The sequence below is a fragment of the Sinocyclocheilus anshuiensis genome, unplaced genomic scaffold, assembly GCF_001515605.1.
Source record: "Sinocyclocheilus anshuiensis isolate Anshui unplaced genomic scaffold, SAMN03320099.WGS_v1.1 scaffold736, whole genome shotgun sequence".
In the NCBI taxonomy this organism is placed as follows: domain Eukaryota; kingdom Metazoa; phylum Chordata; class Actinopteri; order Cypriniformes; family Cyprinidae; genus Sinocyclocheilus; species Sinocyclocheilus anshuiensis.
Window position 1 is genome coordinate 169,016 of NW_015558585.1, and position 19,005 is coordinate 188,020.

Below are 19,005 nucleotides of genomic sequence, written 5' to 3' on the forward strand. Positions count from 1 at the left end.
GCACAGTTGCAAGGTCTGTCTGAAGACTTCTATTTGGCCCTTATTTACATGACAGCAGAAGCAGACAAGACAATGGGGGAATGGGTCATAAGCCAAGTCAGATTCAAACCCTGGTCCCCATAATCTAACAACTGTTATTTGTCTCGAGCAGGTGCGCTACCTACTGTGCAATTGCTTCAAAACACCTAGTGCATTTTGATCTCCTACAAAACACAGCGACACCTTATTGAAATAGATTATTTACAAAATCCTTTCCGGATTTGTCTGGTTAACTTGTGTTGGCTCTGTTCTGTGAGATTGGGTAGATCAGCCTGGTTAGAGAGACATTGGTTTTGCTCCACTGTGGCATCTATATCAAGCTTTCTTTGCGGGAGGATATGGACGGGGGTGTGAAAACAATTGAACAAAATGGCCTTAACACGCTTAGAGCCTCTTCTTTCTTTAATCAAAGCACACAGACATGCAGCACAAAGAGAAACAGAGAAAACGTGATTCTCCGCTGGAGCTCCGTAGCCTCTGTTCTCTGGATTAGCTTCACTGGCTGTCCCCTATGCTGAAAATGAGTTGACACAGGATTTCAATGGCCTCTTTCACTTTTAAACTCTCTTAACCACAGAAAGGCTCTGACCATATAAGCATACATTTTATCATTGCATACATTCTCTGAGAAACAAGCCCGTCATGCCATAGCTAGCACAAAGTGCTATTTTTGAGCTACAGAAACACCATGTTTTAATGCCGAGATCACTAGTTAGCAGACCCAAACCCAAATTAATTCCATTCGGACCATGAATCCATCCATTCTCCAAATCACTTGTCCTATCTATGGTCGTGCGGAACCAATCCCAGTGTCTCAGGACATAGACGGGGAAATACCTTGGAGTGTTGGCTTACAGCAGTTTTTCCCAACCCTCTTCCTGGAGGCTCATCAACAGAACACATTTTACATGTCTCCCTTTTCTAACCCATCCATTTCTTGGATTCTATGCTAACAAGCTAATGAGTTTGATTCAGGTGTGTTTGATTAGAAAGAGTTTTTAAAAATTGTACTGTCGGTGTGTATCCAGGAACTGGCTTGAAAAGCATTCCTGTAGCCAGGCAGTATAGAGCATTACATTAGCAATGACAAGGTCATGTGTTATTATTCCCAGGAAATACATGAATTAATAAACTGTATATCACAAATGCGCTAAGTCTAAGTCGCTTTGGATAGAAGCATCCGCCAAATGCAAAATAAAATAAAAAAAACATGAAACATATGCTTACAGCACATTGGTAATCCCAGGTGGTCTTGCTTAGCTTTTGAGATCAAATGAACGCACTGGACCATGAATCACTGCTTTTAAATTCTATTAACAGAAAAATAGCTATTTCTCTTGATAATATATATATATATATATATATATATACACACAAGACACCCTATATGTGAATATGAGGTACCACTTTATTGAATTTTCCCTCAGTAAACTCCTAATGTGCTAATAGTAGGTAGTTTAGGTATGGAATAAGGTTAAGGGATATATGGTCATGCAGAATAAGGCAATAATATGTGCTTTCTAAGTACTAAGAAACTTTCACAGTCACCTATGGAGAGGAGCGAGGAGAACGCAGGAGAATCACAATCAACAGTCTTTTAATAATCCAAACAGGGGTTACACAGCGCAAGCAGGAACAAACGAGTAGCACAATGTTGGATGTTAGACACCGGACAGAAAGCAAGGTGCAGACCACACTATTAATACAGAACTAAACGAGGAACTCAATGAGACACACCTGAAATCAATTAACACAATCAACATGAGAGAGAAACACAGGTGAACGGAATGATTAATTAGACTAGGGAAAAACTAGGTCACTGGGAGCTCATGAGGAGGAAAACAAACACACTGACAGTCCATGGGCATGACATAAACAGCCAATATGCTAGTAATATGTATGCTAACAAGCAACTAGGTAATAGTGAATAGTGGTCCCTAATCTAAAGTGTTACAATTGTTTTTTACGCTCTGGTATTGTTTCTGCCAACCTAAAATTTACATTGTAAAAAAAATCATAGGCTATTTTTGACCCTCTTGTCAGAAATCTCCAAACAATATATTGGCTGCTCATGATTGCTTTTAAAAAAAATAATATTTGACTTTTTGGAACTTCATTTTAATACACCTGCTGGATTTCATTGCTGGGAACATTAAAAACTAGTCATTTTGTCTGATATCATTGTTAAAGTAGCTAAACTTTGCCCTTGTGATCTTTATTGCTGATTTAGTACAGAGATCATCATTATTTGACATCTTTAATATGTATTTTGGCCCTCCACATTTCAGCGCATGCAGGTCGGCATGTAGTTTTATTGAAGCTCAATCAGAACATTGACATAATGTTGGATTCCCATCTGTAATTTGATAGCCGAATGAAAGGAGTATACCTGGAAGGGCACAAAGCATTTAAAGATGGCTGTAGCTGGCCCACTTGCCCTTGCCCTTAGTCTAACATTCAAGGGGAGAAACGTATCCCTTTGTTATCATCCTTCTCTCTCTTGAAATTATCATCCTCTCCACTTCCCCCAGCCCTGCGGAGCCCAAGAGCTGAGCCGGCTGAAGACGAAGAATAGCTACATTTATAATTTTTTTACTCCCTCTCTCTCTCTTCACTCTCCATAGATTAATTTTCCAGGAAGCCCTGTCACTGCCCATACAGGGAGGGTGAGGGAGAGAGATTGAAGGAGAACGAGAGGGTAGAAAATGAGGGGAGGGGAGAGATTGGGGCTATGGTGCAAAAGCCTTTTCGCTTTCCTTTTTCCCATTCTTTTTTTTTTCTTTGACAGATCATTTTCATACGGGGGTATCAGGGGGTCTGGCCGATAATTGGCATGCAGATTGCTACTGATGGCGTCCTGCAACAGAAGAAAAGAGCCAGCTAGTTAGAATAATGAGCCAGCCGTTCTGATGGATGGCCAAGAGAGGAGGTCTTACAAAATGTTTCAGACACAATCCAAACCCCGTTCCCCTCCCTCACCTCCGCTCAAGCACTGCCAATATCCCTATTTCTCCCTTAAAGAGCCTCTCTTCTTTCCCTGACATTACATTATTGCTCTCCGATCTCTCGCTCTCTCCGTCCTCCCTCACTTCCTCTTACTTCACTTCACTTAGATCCACTTTTACTTCTTTATGCTTGCTTTCGTCTTCCAGCTTTTAGCTCATAGTTACCTTCTTTTTCTTTCAAATAAAACGTCAAGGCCTTGATGTCACAATATGTGTGTGATATGAATAAACCACAGTATGTAGCATTGTGTACACTGACTATATTCATGTTAGATGATGCTGTGCCATTAGAGTAAAGCATCTGACTGTTGCCTGCATTTGGCAATTAGCTGATGGCATTAAATGGCTTCTTTTCATCAGTTCCAAAGAAAAGGCTGGTTGGTGAAAAATTCTCTCTTCATTCAGTTTCCAGATGTTACATTAAAGAGTTAAAAATAAGGCTTTATACTGTTATTTCTAAAGGGCATGTTAATAGGGGTGCTGTTGATGTATATTTAATCATATTCCGTATTCTCTTAGTTTAGATGTCTTCTCTTTTATATGTGTATAAAATAGCACATCAGATGCATAGCTAGATGTGTATATCCTTGTGCTAAGAAGTGCACTTGATAACACCAAAGCTATTTCATTTAATGACTATGAAAGGAAACGTATAGAGTTAGCTGATTTGTTTTTGGCTAAACTGCATAAATTCAAGCTATCACTTGAATTTATGTGACTTGAAGATGTCTGACATTCCTTAGTAACCTGGCCAGTTTGTCTTCAAAAACATAATATGTGTGTGTGTGTGTGTGTGTGTGTGTGTGTGTGTGTTTTAATACTGTATATACATATACCATTTAAAATATAAATACAATAAAATGTTGTGGGTGGTAAGATTGTTTTGGTTTTGGTCACACTTTAGTTTGGGGACCAGTTCTCACTATTAACTGACTATTTACTTAACTTGCCTCACTTACTAAACTCCTAATTTGCTGCTTAGTGTGTGTGTGTGTGTGTGTGTGTGTGTGTGTGTGTTTTAATACTGTATATACATATACCATTTAAAATATAAATACAATAAAATGTTGTGGGTGGTAAGATTGTTTTGGTTTTGGTCACACTTTAGTTTGGGGACCAGTTCTCACTATTAACTGACTATTTACTTAACTTGCCTCACTTACTAAACTCCTAATTTGCTGCTTATTAGGTAGGTAGTTGTTAAGTGTAGGTATGGGGATGGATTAAGGGATCTAAAATATGGTCATGCAGAATAAGGTATTAATATGTGTTTTATAAGTACTAATAAATAGCCAATATGCATGCTAATAAGCAACTAGATAATAAAGAAAATTGGTTCATAAAACTAAAGTGTTACCAAAGTTTCTTATGCTCACCAAGGCTTATTAAAGGTTCTGTGATGATGTAGCAACAGGGCAGCCTTAAATTTAGTCATAATCATGACATAGGCTACACAACCATTTACAAGTGTGAGGTCTGTAAGATTTATTATTATTATTTATTTATTTTTATTTTTATTTTTTAAAGAAGTCTCTTATGCTCAGCAAGGCTGCATTGATTTTTATCAAAAAATACAATAAAAACGGAAATATTGTAAAGTACAATTACAATTTAAGATACATTTATAGATTTTTCAGCAGCCATTACTCTTCCATTCAGTCTTCAGTGTCACATGATCCTTCAGAAATCATTCTAATATGATGATTTTGGTGCCCAAACTTTTTCAGGATTCTTTGCTGAATAGAAAGTTCAAAAGAACAGCATTTATTTTAAATAGAAACCTTTTGTAACATTATATATTTTACTGTCATATAAAATGTATATATATTGTAATTATACTATTACAATATATATACATAATAGTATTCTATTTACCAGAAGCTTTATTATTATGATTATAATAATAATAATTATTATTATTATTATTCTATCATTATATATAATAGCTTCTCTTGATAGAACTTGATAGAAAATCAGCATTTTGTATACCTTTTTATTAAAATATTACATAGTTCCTAAAAGATGGCCTTTGTCTAATTGTTTGGATTTTACTAAATCTCTAGCTGAAACACCCGCTCATGGTTTCTTTGTCATGCCTTGAGGAAAGATTCAGTTCTTTAAAGACACAAAGTTCTTAATAGCACACTGACAAGAGGATTCGGGTTGTTGGGCCTTACAAATATCAACCACAGTGTGAACCAGAAACCTGTTCTCCTCTGCAGGCGGCAGTAATTATTTTCTGAATGAAGGCAGGTATTGGAATGCTGACGCACCCTGTTTCTGGCTTTGTGTTAAAACCAGAGGCTTTGAATGTTTCTTTTTTTTAATCTGTCCTTTTCTTTTCTTCACTGTTACCTGAGGTCTTAACTCCCATATCTGTAACCATATAACTACTGCTAAACCCCACCCTTTGTGTCACCACTTCTCTGTCTCTCTAATTTTAATATATGGCTGTTCACTCACTCACAGATTTTGAAACCGTCCCCTGTCATTGGCCAGTATTTCCCTTCTGCTCGTCTTCATGACTCTGCACCATGATGTCAGAATGGGCCTGGAGGGTGTGGTGAGGCCTAGTAGTTAAAGCTTCTCACACAAAGGAAGCTGTCACTACCACACCGCCCCATGAATGCCGTCCCTCCTCACTGATCGCTTCTAATCCCTGCAGCTATACTGATAATTAGCCCGGCCTGTCATCCAGCTTGGCATAGCCTCTTCTCTTTGATCACTTCCAGCACAGGTAATGCAGCAGAGGAAGGCTGATTCAGTGTTGAGGTGTAGAGGACACACACTTAACTTTTTTGTCTTGTGTGGCCCCACAAAGTTAAGGTCCCCTTTCAGTGGCACCCTGTAAATCTCGCACACATAACCGCTAGTGAAACACACAGCAATTTGTAGAACCTTGAAGAGCATTCATTGGAAAACCGTTGAGGCAGGCAGTAACAAAAACAACTTGATAAAGAGCTAAGATTAAATCACAGAAGTGTGAGGAAGTTATTATTATTTAAATATTATTGCTTTGTATTAAGTTCAGTACATGTTTGCATTTCATTGTGGTATGAGAGTTATAATATCTTTTTTTGTGTGTGTGACGAGGAAAGAAGGAGCGTATTTGAAAACAATATATAATTGCTTATAGATCTCATCAGGCATTAGAAACCAACTTGTAATATAAAATGTATCATAACATACACTAAATAACCATAAGAGCTTTCATTTTTAGCTATTTTTGTTCCTTTAATGTAGCAGTCGACTTGAACTCATGTAAAATAATAATCTAAATATTTAACTAATTATTTTACACTTTTGTGCTTGGTGCTTTTATAACATTACTGTAAATTATACACTTGCTTAATTATGATACTTGCTTAATTTTTTGGGGGACTAAATGGCATTTGTACTTTTTATTTATTTATTTTTTTACACCAGACGGCCATTTAAAATCAACTAAGGCAGATCCTGATTAAAAATATGGAAAACTTGAAAAAATCACTTTCCCTTATACATTAATATACAAGATGCAGTACTTATTAAAAAATCAAAAATATTGATGGTGATTTATTGTTGAAAAAAAATGTCCATGGACATGTTATGTGTCAACATGTGAGTCTCTTGTTGAGATTGACTGTTTCATGATCGTTGCACTATGTGTAACATATCCATTTATGCAATTAACATATAAACCATATAAAAAATATTTTCCTTAAGCTTTTTGTATCTTTACATTTTCAGAGACTATTTTTCCTTGGCTAAAAATCTGCACACATTTATTGGTCACTTGTCATTTAACATTGAACACATTTTATCCAAAGCGATTTACAGTTCAAAGCATCAACCTTTCCAGTCAGTTACATCACCTTCACTGCTGCAGTTTGCAAGTGCTGTGTATTCAGGATTAGTTGCTAATCGGGATAGTCCAATTTACAGGAAGTCGTGAGTATTGTCATGGAGATGCCAGGGACTGAACCAGGACCTGCAATTTGCAAGGCATGTGCGCTATACGACCACCGAGCTACATCCTCTTATTAGCATGATTCATATTCCCGAACAAACTCGAACCTGGAAATTTCAGGAAACTCCAATTTTAAAGCCCATACTAAATCCGAGCTGCACTTTCATCAGCTTTTGCGCAGAGGAAGTGTCCGTCCCAGAGGGTCCTCGCTGCAAACATAATCTCTCCCGCACCCCCATCAACGCCAAACAGAAAGGGAACAAATTCACTGTCTCATCCTCATTCTTTCTGTCGTGCCAAGAAGCTGTATACAGTACACTGCAGATCAAAGCCTTAATTGAAAAATAATTATAGGCACTTAATCATGGGAGGCGGTGGGCTAATTGAAGTAAAAACAAGGCAGTGAGTGGAGGCCCTCCGAATCGTAGCAGAAAGAGCATATTGTGTGAGCTCCCGTCTTTAATAAGGCATCGTCTTCAATCCCCCATTGTCTCCCAGATTAAATTGGAGAGGGCTATTAGCAGAGTTAATTGGCTCTCTAATTTAGATCTGGCCAGTCTCAATGCATAACGGATGTGAGTCGCAGTGGCCCATGATGTGCTCACTTTGTCACACCATATTGCCAGACCTGATTGGTTAATTGCTCTGGAATCTGCAAAGTTTGTGCCCATCCTTCAATTGCACGTGACCTTGGCCTTCCTGGAGGAATCTCCACCCTCAACTCACTTCTCAAGTCATTCTTCATTCCTGCGTGATGGAAAGCAGCTTCAGACCGTACTCATGACTTTGCTTGCAAGTTATTTTGACCATACAATGTAGCATGGTGTTGCTGATCTCTAGAGTGAGTTTATGTTTCCTGGTAAGAATGAAAAGCCACGCATCTTAAATAAATTCACCCTGTGACCTCACTATCCGCGAGGCTCTGACCCCGGGGGTCAACACATTAAGTCCGGCAATCGGTAATAGAGAAAAGGTCTTTATTTTCATACAGCATCCCGAAGCCTTTTCGGAGAACTCAAGCCTGCCTTATCCAGCACCGATGGGACCACGTCAGTTTCTAGCATCTGTGTTTCCTCTGTCTTAGAACAAAAAAACTATTTCAATGTCACTTTAATTCGCCGTTTCCCGGTCTTTCCATGAGAGCCATACTGGATGTTGTATCGTCTGCTTGGTGTTGCGTATTAGTGGATGCTTCACATTGAAGCCAGGGGCCCCCGGGCGTTCATCTTGGAGGATTTGGAATCCTCTGTTTGTCAGCTGAAAGCGGCAGCGCTGGCATTATGGAGCTTTGGGATGGACAGAAGATAAAGAACGAGGACATAGACGATTGTGAGGAACTATGGATTGACTGTTTCAACACTTATTTCAAGTGTGAAATGTGGGTAAAAATCCTAATTGTCCTCTTCTTGACTGGCCCACATTCAGTGCGAAATTCTCAAGGCCTGTTGAGAAGTACAAACAAACTGTTTCCGCTTGGGGCTTCGGAGAATGAAAAGAGAATGAAAAGAAACACTCTTATCAAGTGCTCTGCAAATTTGTTTCCTGCTGCGAAACAAGCGGCTTATTCTGTACACACTGCGCCCTCTAGTGACAGCTAAGCTGTAATAGCAATTAGGCATCAATCTAGTGGTTAGTGAGGAAGGGTTACAGAGGAAGTAAGCCAGATAACCATGGGTAAAAGGTTGTAAATGGCACCCTATTTGTCACCATTTTCCCTGGAGAGTCTTTCATCTTGGCCAACACTGCACGGCTCAGGTTCTATTCTCGGAGACTTCGCTAATGGAGGGCCCACAATGATTGCAGCTGCTCAGGCTATCAGAGCTCAGAGACACAGACAGAATTTAAAGGCCAGGAACCTTTATGACTCTTTATGAGGATGCAAGCCACTCTAGGTCACGGTGTAAAATAGGAGAAACAATCGCCAGGCCGCTGCTGAAAGAGTGGTAGGAAGGCAGGTTGTGCGTTGCCGGGGGAGAAACGGAGAGGGGTGTGATTCAACATTTAATCTCATTCTGAGATGAATGTGTGCTGATAAGAATGGCAAGAAACCCAACTCTGTTGACCGAGAGATAAGAACATGCAGCAAGGCTAATGTGGGTAGCCTGCATGGTCGCTTTTTTTTTTTTTTTTTTTTTAAATACCTTTACACTTGTTCTGCTGTTCAAAAAAATTTTAAAAAAAATTTTTTTACTCCAGTAATCTTTTATTTACAGTATGGCAAACATTATTTTAAAATATTTTCTCATTAGCTACTGTTCGAATATTTTTTAATTACTTCTACCACAGCTTTAAGCATACTTATAATCATAATCATGCCTTGCTTTAAAAAATTAAATCTGTAAAGGTTACTACTAACTATACAGTTTAATAATCGTTCAGCTTCTATGAGAATAGGGAAGTACACGCCAAAGCTATGATGATAATGGCACTGATATTGTTTCAGCTGGTAACAATGCTTGATGGCATTATTATCAGCTGAAATGAGCATGGACTGATTCTGCACTCATGAAAATAAATTGTAGTTTAAATTTACAACTGTTTAATGTGAAAAAAGATGATAAAGCTCTGCCCATGTTCAGGCACAGAAAATAAAAGTACAAAGTACAAATCTGTAACTAAAAATCTGTAAGAGTGTAAAGTCACAATTCCGTTCACATTTCTAGCACATTTAACTACTGTATATTTATTGCCCCAAATTTCTCTCATATGTTTATGACTGATTTATAGTCTTCAATATCAGAATCAGAATTATTTCAAATATCAATTATATTCTAAATATCCCAAACTTACTTTTTTTTTTAAAACCACTGATTACTTTAAAAAAAAAAACAGAGCAAAAACTCACAGCTCATTATAAATTAGTACTGCTTATACTACATCACACAAACAAGTAATGGCTGTTTCTTTTGGCTACAATTTTTGGGTTTACTTATTTCTTAAAGCGTACAAAAGCCCTTTAATAATGATTCTTTTGTAATTGCACTTGTAAATTCTTTAGGATTCCTTGAGAATTTGGGTTTGGAGTGAATACATGCATTTATTTGACACAGTCACATCACAATTCACCACGCTCCTGGTCTACTGGCCGCAGAGCTCCATGCACTGGTCCCTGAGGTCCTGCCGACCTCTGAACTTTTGTGTACTCTTGCACGGTTGGCCGTGAGCTCTTCTATGGAGGACAGCTCCAAATCACTCTCCTCATCAGACAGCTAGAAGACAGGTATAATACAAAGCTTTTCAGTCCAATACTAAAGACAATGTTCAAAAACAAATGATATTTCTGCTGCAAGATTTTAACAGCAAAGGGAATTACTTGAGAATATATGAGATATGTGAGAATGTGTTTTTTTTTACCGCTCGCTGTTTTACAATGACAGGGCGAGGGGAGGAGCTGGATGGTGGCAGAACTCTAGTCCCGCCCACAGGCTTTTTGACTGGTGTGCTTAGCTGTCTTTCCAAACTTCTTGTCAGTGTTTGGACAACAGAACCTGCAATCAAAAAACATTCATGTTAACTGACTAATAGTGTAAGACTAAACTTGAGAATGTGTTTTTTTTTTACCGCTCGCTGTTTTACAATGACAGGGCGAGGGGAGGAGCTGGATGGTGGCAGAACTCTAGTCCCGCCCACAGGCTTTTTGACTGGTGTGCTTAGCTGTCTTTCCAAACTTCTTGTCAGTGTTTGGACAACAGAACCTGCAATCAAAAAACATTCATGTTAACTGACTAATAGTGTAAGACTAAACTATTTTTAAAATTAAAATGTCTACATCCCACAGGAAGTTGGAAGTTCTATAGCTGGCATTTCAAAAAGATCTGTCTATTCTGTTTTTTATTCTGTGCTGCAGGGATGATGTACTTTTGTAGGCCCAAACCCAGAAACAATTTAGCATTCTAGAATAGTTTTTTTTTTTTTTAAATAAAGACTGAAAGAGTTGTCAAAAGAGTTGTTGAAGTCAAGCGGGCATAGTTTGTTTATTGTCTAGGTTTAGCCTTTTACTTCTGACGATTGTATTTAGGGTTCAAAATTCATAAAAGTTGTGTTCATTTGTGAAGATTATCACGATGAACAAATCTTGTAAGAATCATAAACTTTTGTTGGTCACAAAGCTTATTTTCGGCAATAATCAAAATAATTCATTGGGTTTTATGTATAGGGAACCAGGGTGATGCTAACTTCTGGGTTCGCCTCCAAAAATATGTCCTCACTGCAGCACTCTATTTTGGCTAAATGACATAGATGACAGAAAGCTGTGAACAGATATATCATTTATATATATGAAATATATTCAGTATTCAGACTAGTTCCAAATGGAGGAATTAAAATAAATAAACATATAGGACTTTGGCATTTGCTCACCATGTGAATTGAGACTTTTGTGGAGTTTGGGTGTGTCAGAAGCCTCTGACAGTTCACTGTCTGTCCAATCAGGCTCAGCTGTTGGATTCAGAAGTGATCCTGATTGGACAAGGCGCACGGAGAGGGAAGGCTTGCCCCGTGAGCTGGTGATATAGGCACTGTCCTCAACTGACTCATCCTCATCTGAACTGAAAGGTGGTGTGCTGACGAGAAAAATATACTCATTAAACACATACTGATAAGCCTGAGGTAATATTAAGTACAGTTAAAAGCAGCTTGACCTCTCAACTTTCTCTTTCATGTTTTAATTTTCATATGTCTCTGAATAGTCTGAACATTAACCTATTTTAAAAGAAAGTATACCCGTTCTTTTTTTGCTGTGTTTTTGGAGTCTGATTCTGAGGTGCATTGGAGCGTGGGGTGGGTGTTGGAACAAGTGCTTGTGGCTGCTGGCTTTTGGCCCTCCAAGTGGACGACTTTGAGCCCTCCCTGGATCGGAGACTTTTTTCCTTCACTGGGGTTGAATTTTTCTTTCCCCCTGAAACAAATATATAAGAATGACTGATCTCGGTTCAGAAGAGAGGCAACCAAATGGAAATGACTTGAAAGCAGATTAGTTAGATGTATGAGTATGGGTAGTGTGGTGGCATGAAAAATAACACATTTGCTTACTCTGTTTTAAAGTGCTGGGTGTTAATTTCCCCTGGCCCTTCTGTAGGCTTTTCACTCGCCTGATGACCTCACGTGCCAGGTTGTCTCTTTGGATCTGAAGGTCTGGCTGCTGTCTGTATCTCTGCAGCCGCTGACCAGTCAACAGAGCACTCAGACTCTTAAAAGTTTGCTTAGAGATACCCTTGGTACCCTGCCAAAACATCATCCCTTCAACCACTGGCGCTGAGCAAAAAACCATAAATATTTTTTACTAGTCATGGAATTAAAAAAAAAAATTTGCTGCATTCTCATGCAACAATGGTCTTATAAATATAAATATAAATATATATATACAGTGGGTACGGAAAGTATTCAGACCCCCTTCAGTTTTTTTCCTCATTAATGTACACACAGCACCCCATATTGACAGAAAAACACAGAATTGTTGAATCACAATAGGTGTGTTACTTAGTTTAGTAGATGGTTTGTATGTCAGTGATCAGACTGTTATTCCTACAGTTTAACTTAAATCATGCTACGTTTCCTAAAAAAAAGCTCACTGTTTAATTTTGACTTTTACTTCCTTAAATGTTAATATTGATGGCTGTTTGTGTCAAGGTATACCTTCCGCAGTCCCATATTCTCCAGTTTTTTCTCCAGTGATTCTTCTAGAATAGGTCTAGACTCTTTCATCAGCTCTGACTTTCCTTTGTGTGACTTTAGAACCTTCCACTGGGGTTCATCTGAATCCTCCATGCCTGGAGGTGCATGCACAATTTTGTTTTAATAATGTATATCATGGCATGACTGATGCATGTATGTACTGTGGTTATAAACTGCTGAACCACATACTCTCTTCATCTTCTTCCTCTGATTCCTCAGGAGAATCTTGGGCTTTTTGCAAAACCACTGGAGCTACCAAATAAGAGACAAAAATGGGTCAAACCACATTAAAGCAACACTATTTATGTAATCAAGCAATGAGTAAGTCCACAAATGACAGCTATAATTCATTACCTGAGACTGACATGACTGACAGCTTTTTAATCTGATAAAGCATCAATTAGAAAGATGATTAGTGTTCAAGAATCAAGACATCAGCAGATAATTTTACAGTGACTACAATCACGTTAATCTAATTATGAGTTTATATACGAGTTAAAGGTGAAGTGTGCCATTTTTAAAACACTTTAAAAATAATATCACAGCTTAATAAGTAGAGACAATAGGTTGACTTCTCTAAAGAGTGTAAACACTGGTGCTTCTTTTCACAGGATGGCTTGCAATAAACGTCTTAGCATGTAACTGACTTGGTTATCCGAACAAAGTAGATGGGATGTGAGGCGAAGGGCTAGTAGGACTGTTTGGGGAAACCTCTGCAATCTATAAACATTATTTTTGCAATTCTTTTTGGTGCCTCTACTAGTGGCACTTCACTATTAAGGTAACATTTTCTGACAAGAGCATGGTATTATAGCTGACTTTCATCCATTCTTTGCAATTGTGAAGTAAATATCCAACCTTCTCCTCCTGAGATTTGATGAGTCTGTCCTTCTGGCTCAGCTGAGAAGAGAGAGAGACAACCTGCTGCTGAAGTTTCTGCAGACTGGAGCCAGAGTTCTTCTCCACAGACAAGGCCTTCACAAGCCTGGCATTTTCATCCTTCAGCTGTAACACACACACATACAAATCACAGACTTGATGAGAGTATTCCAACATGTTGACTAGTATGGGTGTGCAGTGGAGCCAATATCTGTATCTGTAGCAATATTAAATTATCTGTATCTCGCCTCCACTTTCTCCTGTCGGTGTCTGTTCTGTGCTTCCTGAAATTTCTTCTTCCATTCACTTTTCTAAATGACAAAAAAATGGACATGAATAATATATTGAGAAAATTATAAACATGCAGAAAGTGAGTAAACAGCAAAAAAATGCAAGCAATCTGTGGACTTAAAAGTCTCATATATGCACATTATATATATATATATATATATATTATGCTTATTTATATATATTTTATATATTATGTTTTATAAAGTAATTTAACAGCCAAGAACCAAATTTAGAACCAAAAATTATAATTAAGTTTGACAAGCAGTGTCAACATGGAAACCTAACAGATTATCAGATTCAGAACATATTTCATGTTTAATACACAGCTGTGCAAAGTAGGATTTGGACCAATTAAATAACATTTTTGACACCATGAAATTCAGCTCTTTCAGAATGATCTATTTTGTTGGCTGAAAATTGTACATTTTGTTGTTTGAAATTATGTACTTTATTGGACTGTTAATTGGCTAGTTGCAAATAGTGGCCTTGTTGAATTTCCGGTCTAGCCAGTGTGTGCAAAGACACTGGTTTTGGAAGTGGCTTCTGCTTGTTCTTAAAGGCTGAATAATTCCAAATGAACTCCACTATTTTGACAGGAAAATACAACAAAGAATGTAATTTACATGTAGCGCATCAATTCTACGTGGTAAGACTGTCCTGCTCTCTCTCTTTGCATGTGTGCGAGAAACACTGAGTGCTCTCAGCTAAGCGATGGCGAGTCAGGCGCCTTCACACTAGAGTTTACAGTGCGTCAAATATGCTGCACGTCCATTGCGATGCAATAAGACAGTGCAATTTCAAGACGGAGAGTGAAACTCTCAAGCAAGCAGTTTTCAAAATGAGTGAAGGCAAGTGAAATTTCTGTGTTAAATTTACAGTTAGCCTCTAACTCAAACACACTGGCGAGTGAAATCTATTTATCAGCCAATGGCCAACGATATACATTATTTGGTCACATAGCATGTGAGTGATTTACTCGCATTGTAGAGGGTTGTATTAGCAAATAAAGTTACTAAAAATTAAAACAAAAGTCTATAATGCATGTTGAATTCTCATTCTACAGTCGCAAAAATTATGATCTTATAGATAGACCTGTTCCACGTGGAAAGAAAATTAACGGCTCAAGTCCCCCAGCAGTCAGAACAAAATCAACTCTCTGAAAATGTATATTGCACACTTATTTGTTTTGTGTTTGAATGAAGAGATCCCTTTGGACACTAAACCGTATAATCAACAGAAGAAAGAATGAAGGAATCTCTGTGCTGCTGTATCTTGATGAATTACCACACAGAGGTATGCAATAATGTAACAAGGATGTTTTTTCTAGTCTTTGATATGCCACTACCACTATTTAATTTGAAAAACATTCATTATATCTAGCCAAGTTACGTATGAACGTTTCTCCATACAGTAAATGTGAACGTTGCAAAGACCCAAAGTAAGCATGCCCACACTCGCGTCACCGAAGCTCACAGATGCCATCTTGTGCACCTAGCCAATTAGACCATGATTGCAGATTTTAATTACATTTGAGAGTGATCAAATATAACTTAATCGCATTTCAGTCACAAAAAAATGTATACTTGAGACTCAGAGACTTGAGACTTATAGTCTCATAAGTCATTTATTTTGACTCAAATTAGAGCTATGAACGACACAAGTCTTTAGGTCTGCATGGTAAAATAGAGTGGGCATACATATAAAAAAAAAAACTTGAGTTGCTCAGTGTTTATTGATGAATAATCCTTTTTTATTTTGCCAAAAATAATAACCATTCATTTTAAAAGGGCATTGTATTAATGACTCATGCATGACTCAGTGAACAAGCAAAGAACTCTCACCTTCCTGGCCATTCTCTCTTTCAGCTCTCTTTCTCTGTTTTCTCTCAGTTCTTTCTCAGGATCACTCTCTTCTTGTAAACTGACATTATTAACTACACCCACATCTTTGTTCTGCAACACTAGCAGTTTCTATAGATGGAACAATGACAAATAACATAGAATATTATTACAATAACATACAAAAAACATACCCCCAGTAGCTCATCTATTGGCTGCCTGGCAGACACACATACCAGAAGATCTGTCTCCATCTACTGGTGACAGTTTAAAGTATTCATTTTAAACCAATGTTCACTCACAGCCTCTATGGATGAGCTCTTGCTTGCCATGTCTTTAGACTCCTGGAGAAACAGTTGTCTCAGCTCTCCGATTTCCTGCTGAGATTTTCTTCTCTCCTCCTCTTTCCATCTCTCCAGTGCTTCCTTCTCAGACTGCTCTCTTCTTCGCTGCTCCTCTTGTTCCTGGAACACATTAGCATTAATTGATATATTTTCTCTTACTTAAACTGGTATTCATACAGAGTCTGAGGCAGGGTTGTCAAACTCAGTTCCTGGAGGGCCGGAGCCCTGCAGAGTTTTGTTCCAACCCTGCTCCAACACACATACCATGTAGTTTTCAAATAAGCAAGAAAGAAGAAAGTCATATACACCTAGGATGGCTTGAGGGTGAGTAAATCATGGGGTACTTTTCATTTTAGGGTGAACTATCCCTTTTAGAGGTTCAGAGCTGTGTGTGATGCTGGATATTGATTTAAACACAAACTCACCTGCTGATGTCTCAAACTTTCGGTTTCTTTCTCCGCCTGTAGCTGCATCTGTGTCAATTTCAGTTTCTCCTTCAGCTCTTCTATCCTATCTTCCATCTCTTCTACCTTCCTCTTCTTTTGTTTCTCTGAGACATAAACATGCACAAGCAGTGGTATCGAGGTGCTAAACAATTCTTTTCAACCACATCATGGATATGCATCAAGTGAATTGCTAGCTCACCTATATCTGATATTTTATAAAACTTAAAAAATAAACAAAGGGCACAATTTTTTTCACCCAACCTGCATCTGTGACTTCAGGATGTCGTCGTTGAACATGTGCTTGTAAGTAAGAGTAGTTGACAAATGATTTTTCACAGAACTGGCACTGTCACAAATAAAAAAGGCATCAAAAGATTAGAAATGGTTTTATGATAATTAAAGGTCACCAACCAACCAGTACTTTATTCGGTGCCGATTTTATAATATATTTATACTTGATCATTTAAACTTAATGTTTCTTAAATTGTGTATAACATATCACATTATATTACCTAATTAATAATACTCATATTACACATTTACCTTTCTCTATCTTTTCAGTGAACCTTGGTTAGAAAATACCAGCTTAGCCTACTGGCTTAGTAGAACAAGATATCATGCTATTATTTCTAATCGGGTATTGATGGAGGGGATAGGATTCTGTGGGAAGGATAGAAACTGGCAGCCCGCTCTAAAAAAAAAAATGTATTAGACTACAGGCTCAAATGCTACAATTCAAAGGTTTGGGGTCAGTAAGATTGATTGATTTTTTGTTTTTAGTTGTTGTTGTTTTTTTGTTTTTTTTAAATAAATGTATACTTTTATTAAGCACAGACACATCAAATTGATGAAAAGTGACAACTCTTTCAAATTGTTGGACAATGCTGTCCAATGTGTCAGTTTCCAATATTATTGTTTTCAACATTGATAATATCACGTGACACTGAAGACTGGAGTAATGGCTGTTGAAATTTTTGCTTTGCCATCACAAGGAATAAATTCTGAATACATTTTAAAATACATTAAAAAGTAGAAAACAGTTCAACTGTAATACTTTTCACAATATGACTGTTTTACTGTAGTTTTGATCAAATAAATGCAGCCTTGGTGAGCATAAGAGACTTTAAAAACACTAAAAAAACATACAGACCCCAGACGTTTGAACAGTAGTGTATGACTGTGAGTGTAAAAGAGTTTCAAAAGTTCTCTATGAGTACAACTTTTGTAAGAAAACCACCTTGTGATAATTATTAGCACTGGTCTGCAGGAGGAGCTGTTGAGTGGCAATCAATTTCTTTCTCCGTCGATTCTCCTGTTTGGCTTCCTGCAAATTTTTTTCAAGTTCAGTTCGTTGTTCTTCTCCTCGCTGGACTAGAGAGAGTGCCGCCTGCAGACGCTCCTCCAGTCCTGACAGCTGAGAGCTCAGCATGTCCTGGCAGTGCAGCAGGTACTCAGTACTCAGCTGAGACATACGAAGCAGTTTGATCAAAGAAGGTTCAGCAGGTCCTCGACAGTTTGGACACCGCTCGCCCTCCACGGCACAGAACGTTACAGTCGTAATGAAATTCTGAAGCACATCGACATCCATGTCTCGCTCAACACGTTCCACGTCAAGAGCGGAGAGACGCCTCCAGTCTATGGGCTCAGTTCGTGAGCGGAAGCGGAAGGGCTGAAGCAGGTGTGCTGGATCCCAGGGCGGTGTGGTGGACAGAGCACTGTAGGGATCACCAGGGGAGAACTGGCCCAACATGGTCAAAGGTTTGAGACAGAGAGGTGAATGGATGTGGTGATTCCTAAACAGAGGCTGAATGGGGAGAGAAAACACAATATATTTAGATTAGCTATGACAACCAAAGCAGCATATCTGAATGATTTCTGTAGGATCATGTAAAACTGAATAATTGAGTAATTACTGCTGAAAATTCAGCTTTGCCATCCAGGAAAAAATACATTTTAAAACATATTAAACTAGAAAAAAAGTATTTTCATTTATAAAAAGATATTTCACAATATTACTGTTTATACTGTATTTTTATTAAATAAATGCAGTTTTGGTGAGCATAAGACACTTACCAACAACAACCAACAATGTATAGAAATGTATACATTTTTAAAGCTAAAAGCAGACAATTTTATTTGTTAAGATTTATTTAATATATTATTATTACTCAAAAAAGGGAAAGAAAATGTTCTATTTTTTCACATTTTAATGGAATTGATAAGTGAAAGAAATATATTTCTGTAGATTAGATGGCAGACAACATATTGTGAAAGTCAAAGAGTCCATCTCTATGACAACAACTAAAAGCCATTGTCAGCAGCCACTCTTGCACTATTGCTGTTAGGACTGTAGTTTCAATAAAAAGCCTTCCAAATTGTCAACAATAAAATGTGTGTTACAGAAAAAAAGCTGCATTCCTTATCTTATGTTCTGTGCAGTAGATATGACTGTAATACACCTTAGCATTGTCAGAGTAAGTATATCTGCCATAAAACAGACTAAAAACACATCTGTTCCATCTTTATTTGACCCTCTAACTC

At 37.9% G+C, this 19,005-nt stretch overlaps 1 protein-coding gene across 1 annotated transcript in view; it reads right to left on the reverse strand.

Moving 5' to 3' along the window:
* Window positions 1-9,789: 9,789 nt before the first annotated feature.
* Window positions 9,790-19,005, reverse strand: part of dzip1l (DAZ interacting zinc finger protein 1-like) — a 10,697-nt gene continuing 1,481 nt past the window's right edge. Inside the window, exons 2-16 of the mRNA XM_016475566.1 lie at window positions 17,702-18,268; window positions 16,726-16,810; window positions 16,444-16,568; window positions 15,977-16,138; window positions 15,678-15,806; window positions 13,794-13,856; window positions 13,525-13,671; window positions 13,021-13,051; window positions 12,856-12,918; window positions 12,628-12,761; window positions 12,025-12,214; window positions 11,716-11,890; window positions 11,353-11,555; window positions 10,555-10,688; window positions 9,790-10,202 (exon numbers count right to left, since the gene is read on the reverse strand). Of these exons, the coding sequence (XP_016331052.1) occupies window positions 10,056-10,202; window positions 10,555-10,688; window positions 11,353-11,555; window positions 11,716-11,890; window positions 12,025-12,214; window positions 12,628-12,761; window positions 12,856-12,918; window positions 13,021-13,051; window positions 13,525-13,671; window positions 13,794-13,856; window positions 15,678-15,806; window positions 15,977-16,138; window positions 16,444-16,568; window positions 16,726-16,810; window positions 17,702-18,214 (2,301 nt within the window). The 5' untranslated portion in view covers window positions 18,215-18,268 and the 3' untranslated portion in view covers window positions 9,790-10,055. The remainder of the gene's footprint in view (window positions 10,203-10,554; window positions 10,689-11,352; window positions 11,556-11,715; window positions 11,891-12,024; window positions 12,215-12,627; window positions 12,762-12,855; window positions 12,919-13,020; window positions 13,052-13,524; window positions 13,672-13,793; window positions 13,857-15,677; window positions 15,807-15,976; window positions 16,139-16,443; window positions 16,569-16,725; window positions 16,811-17,701; window positions 18,269-19,005) is intronic.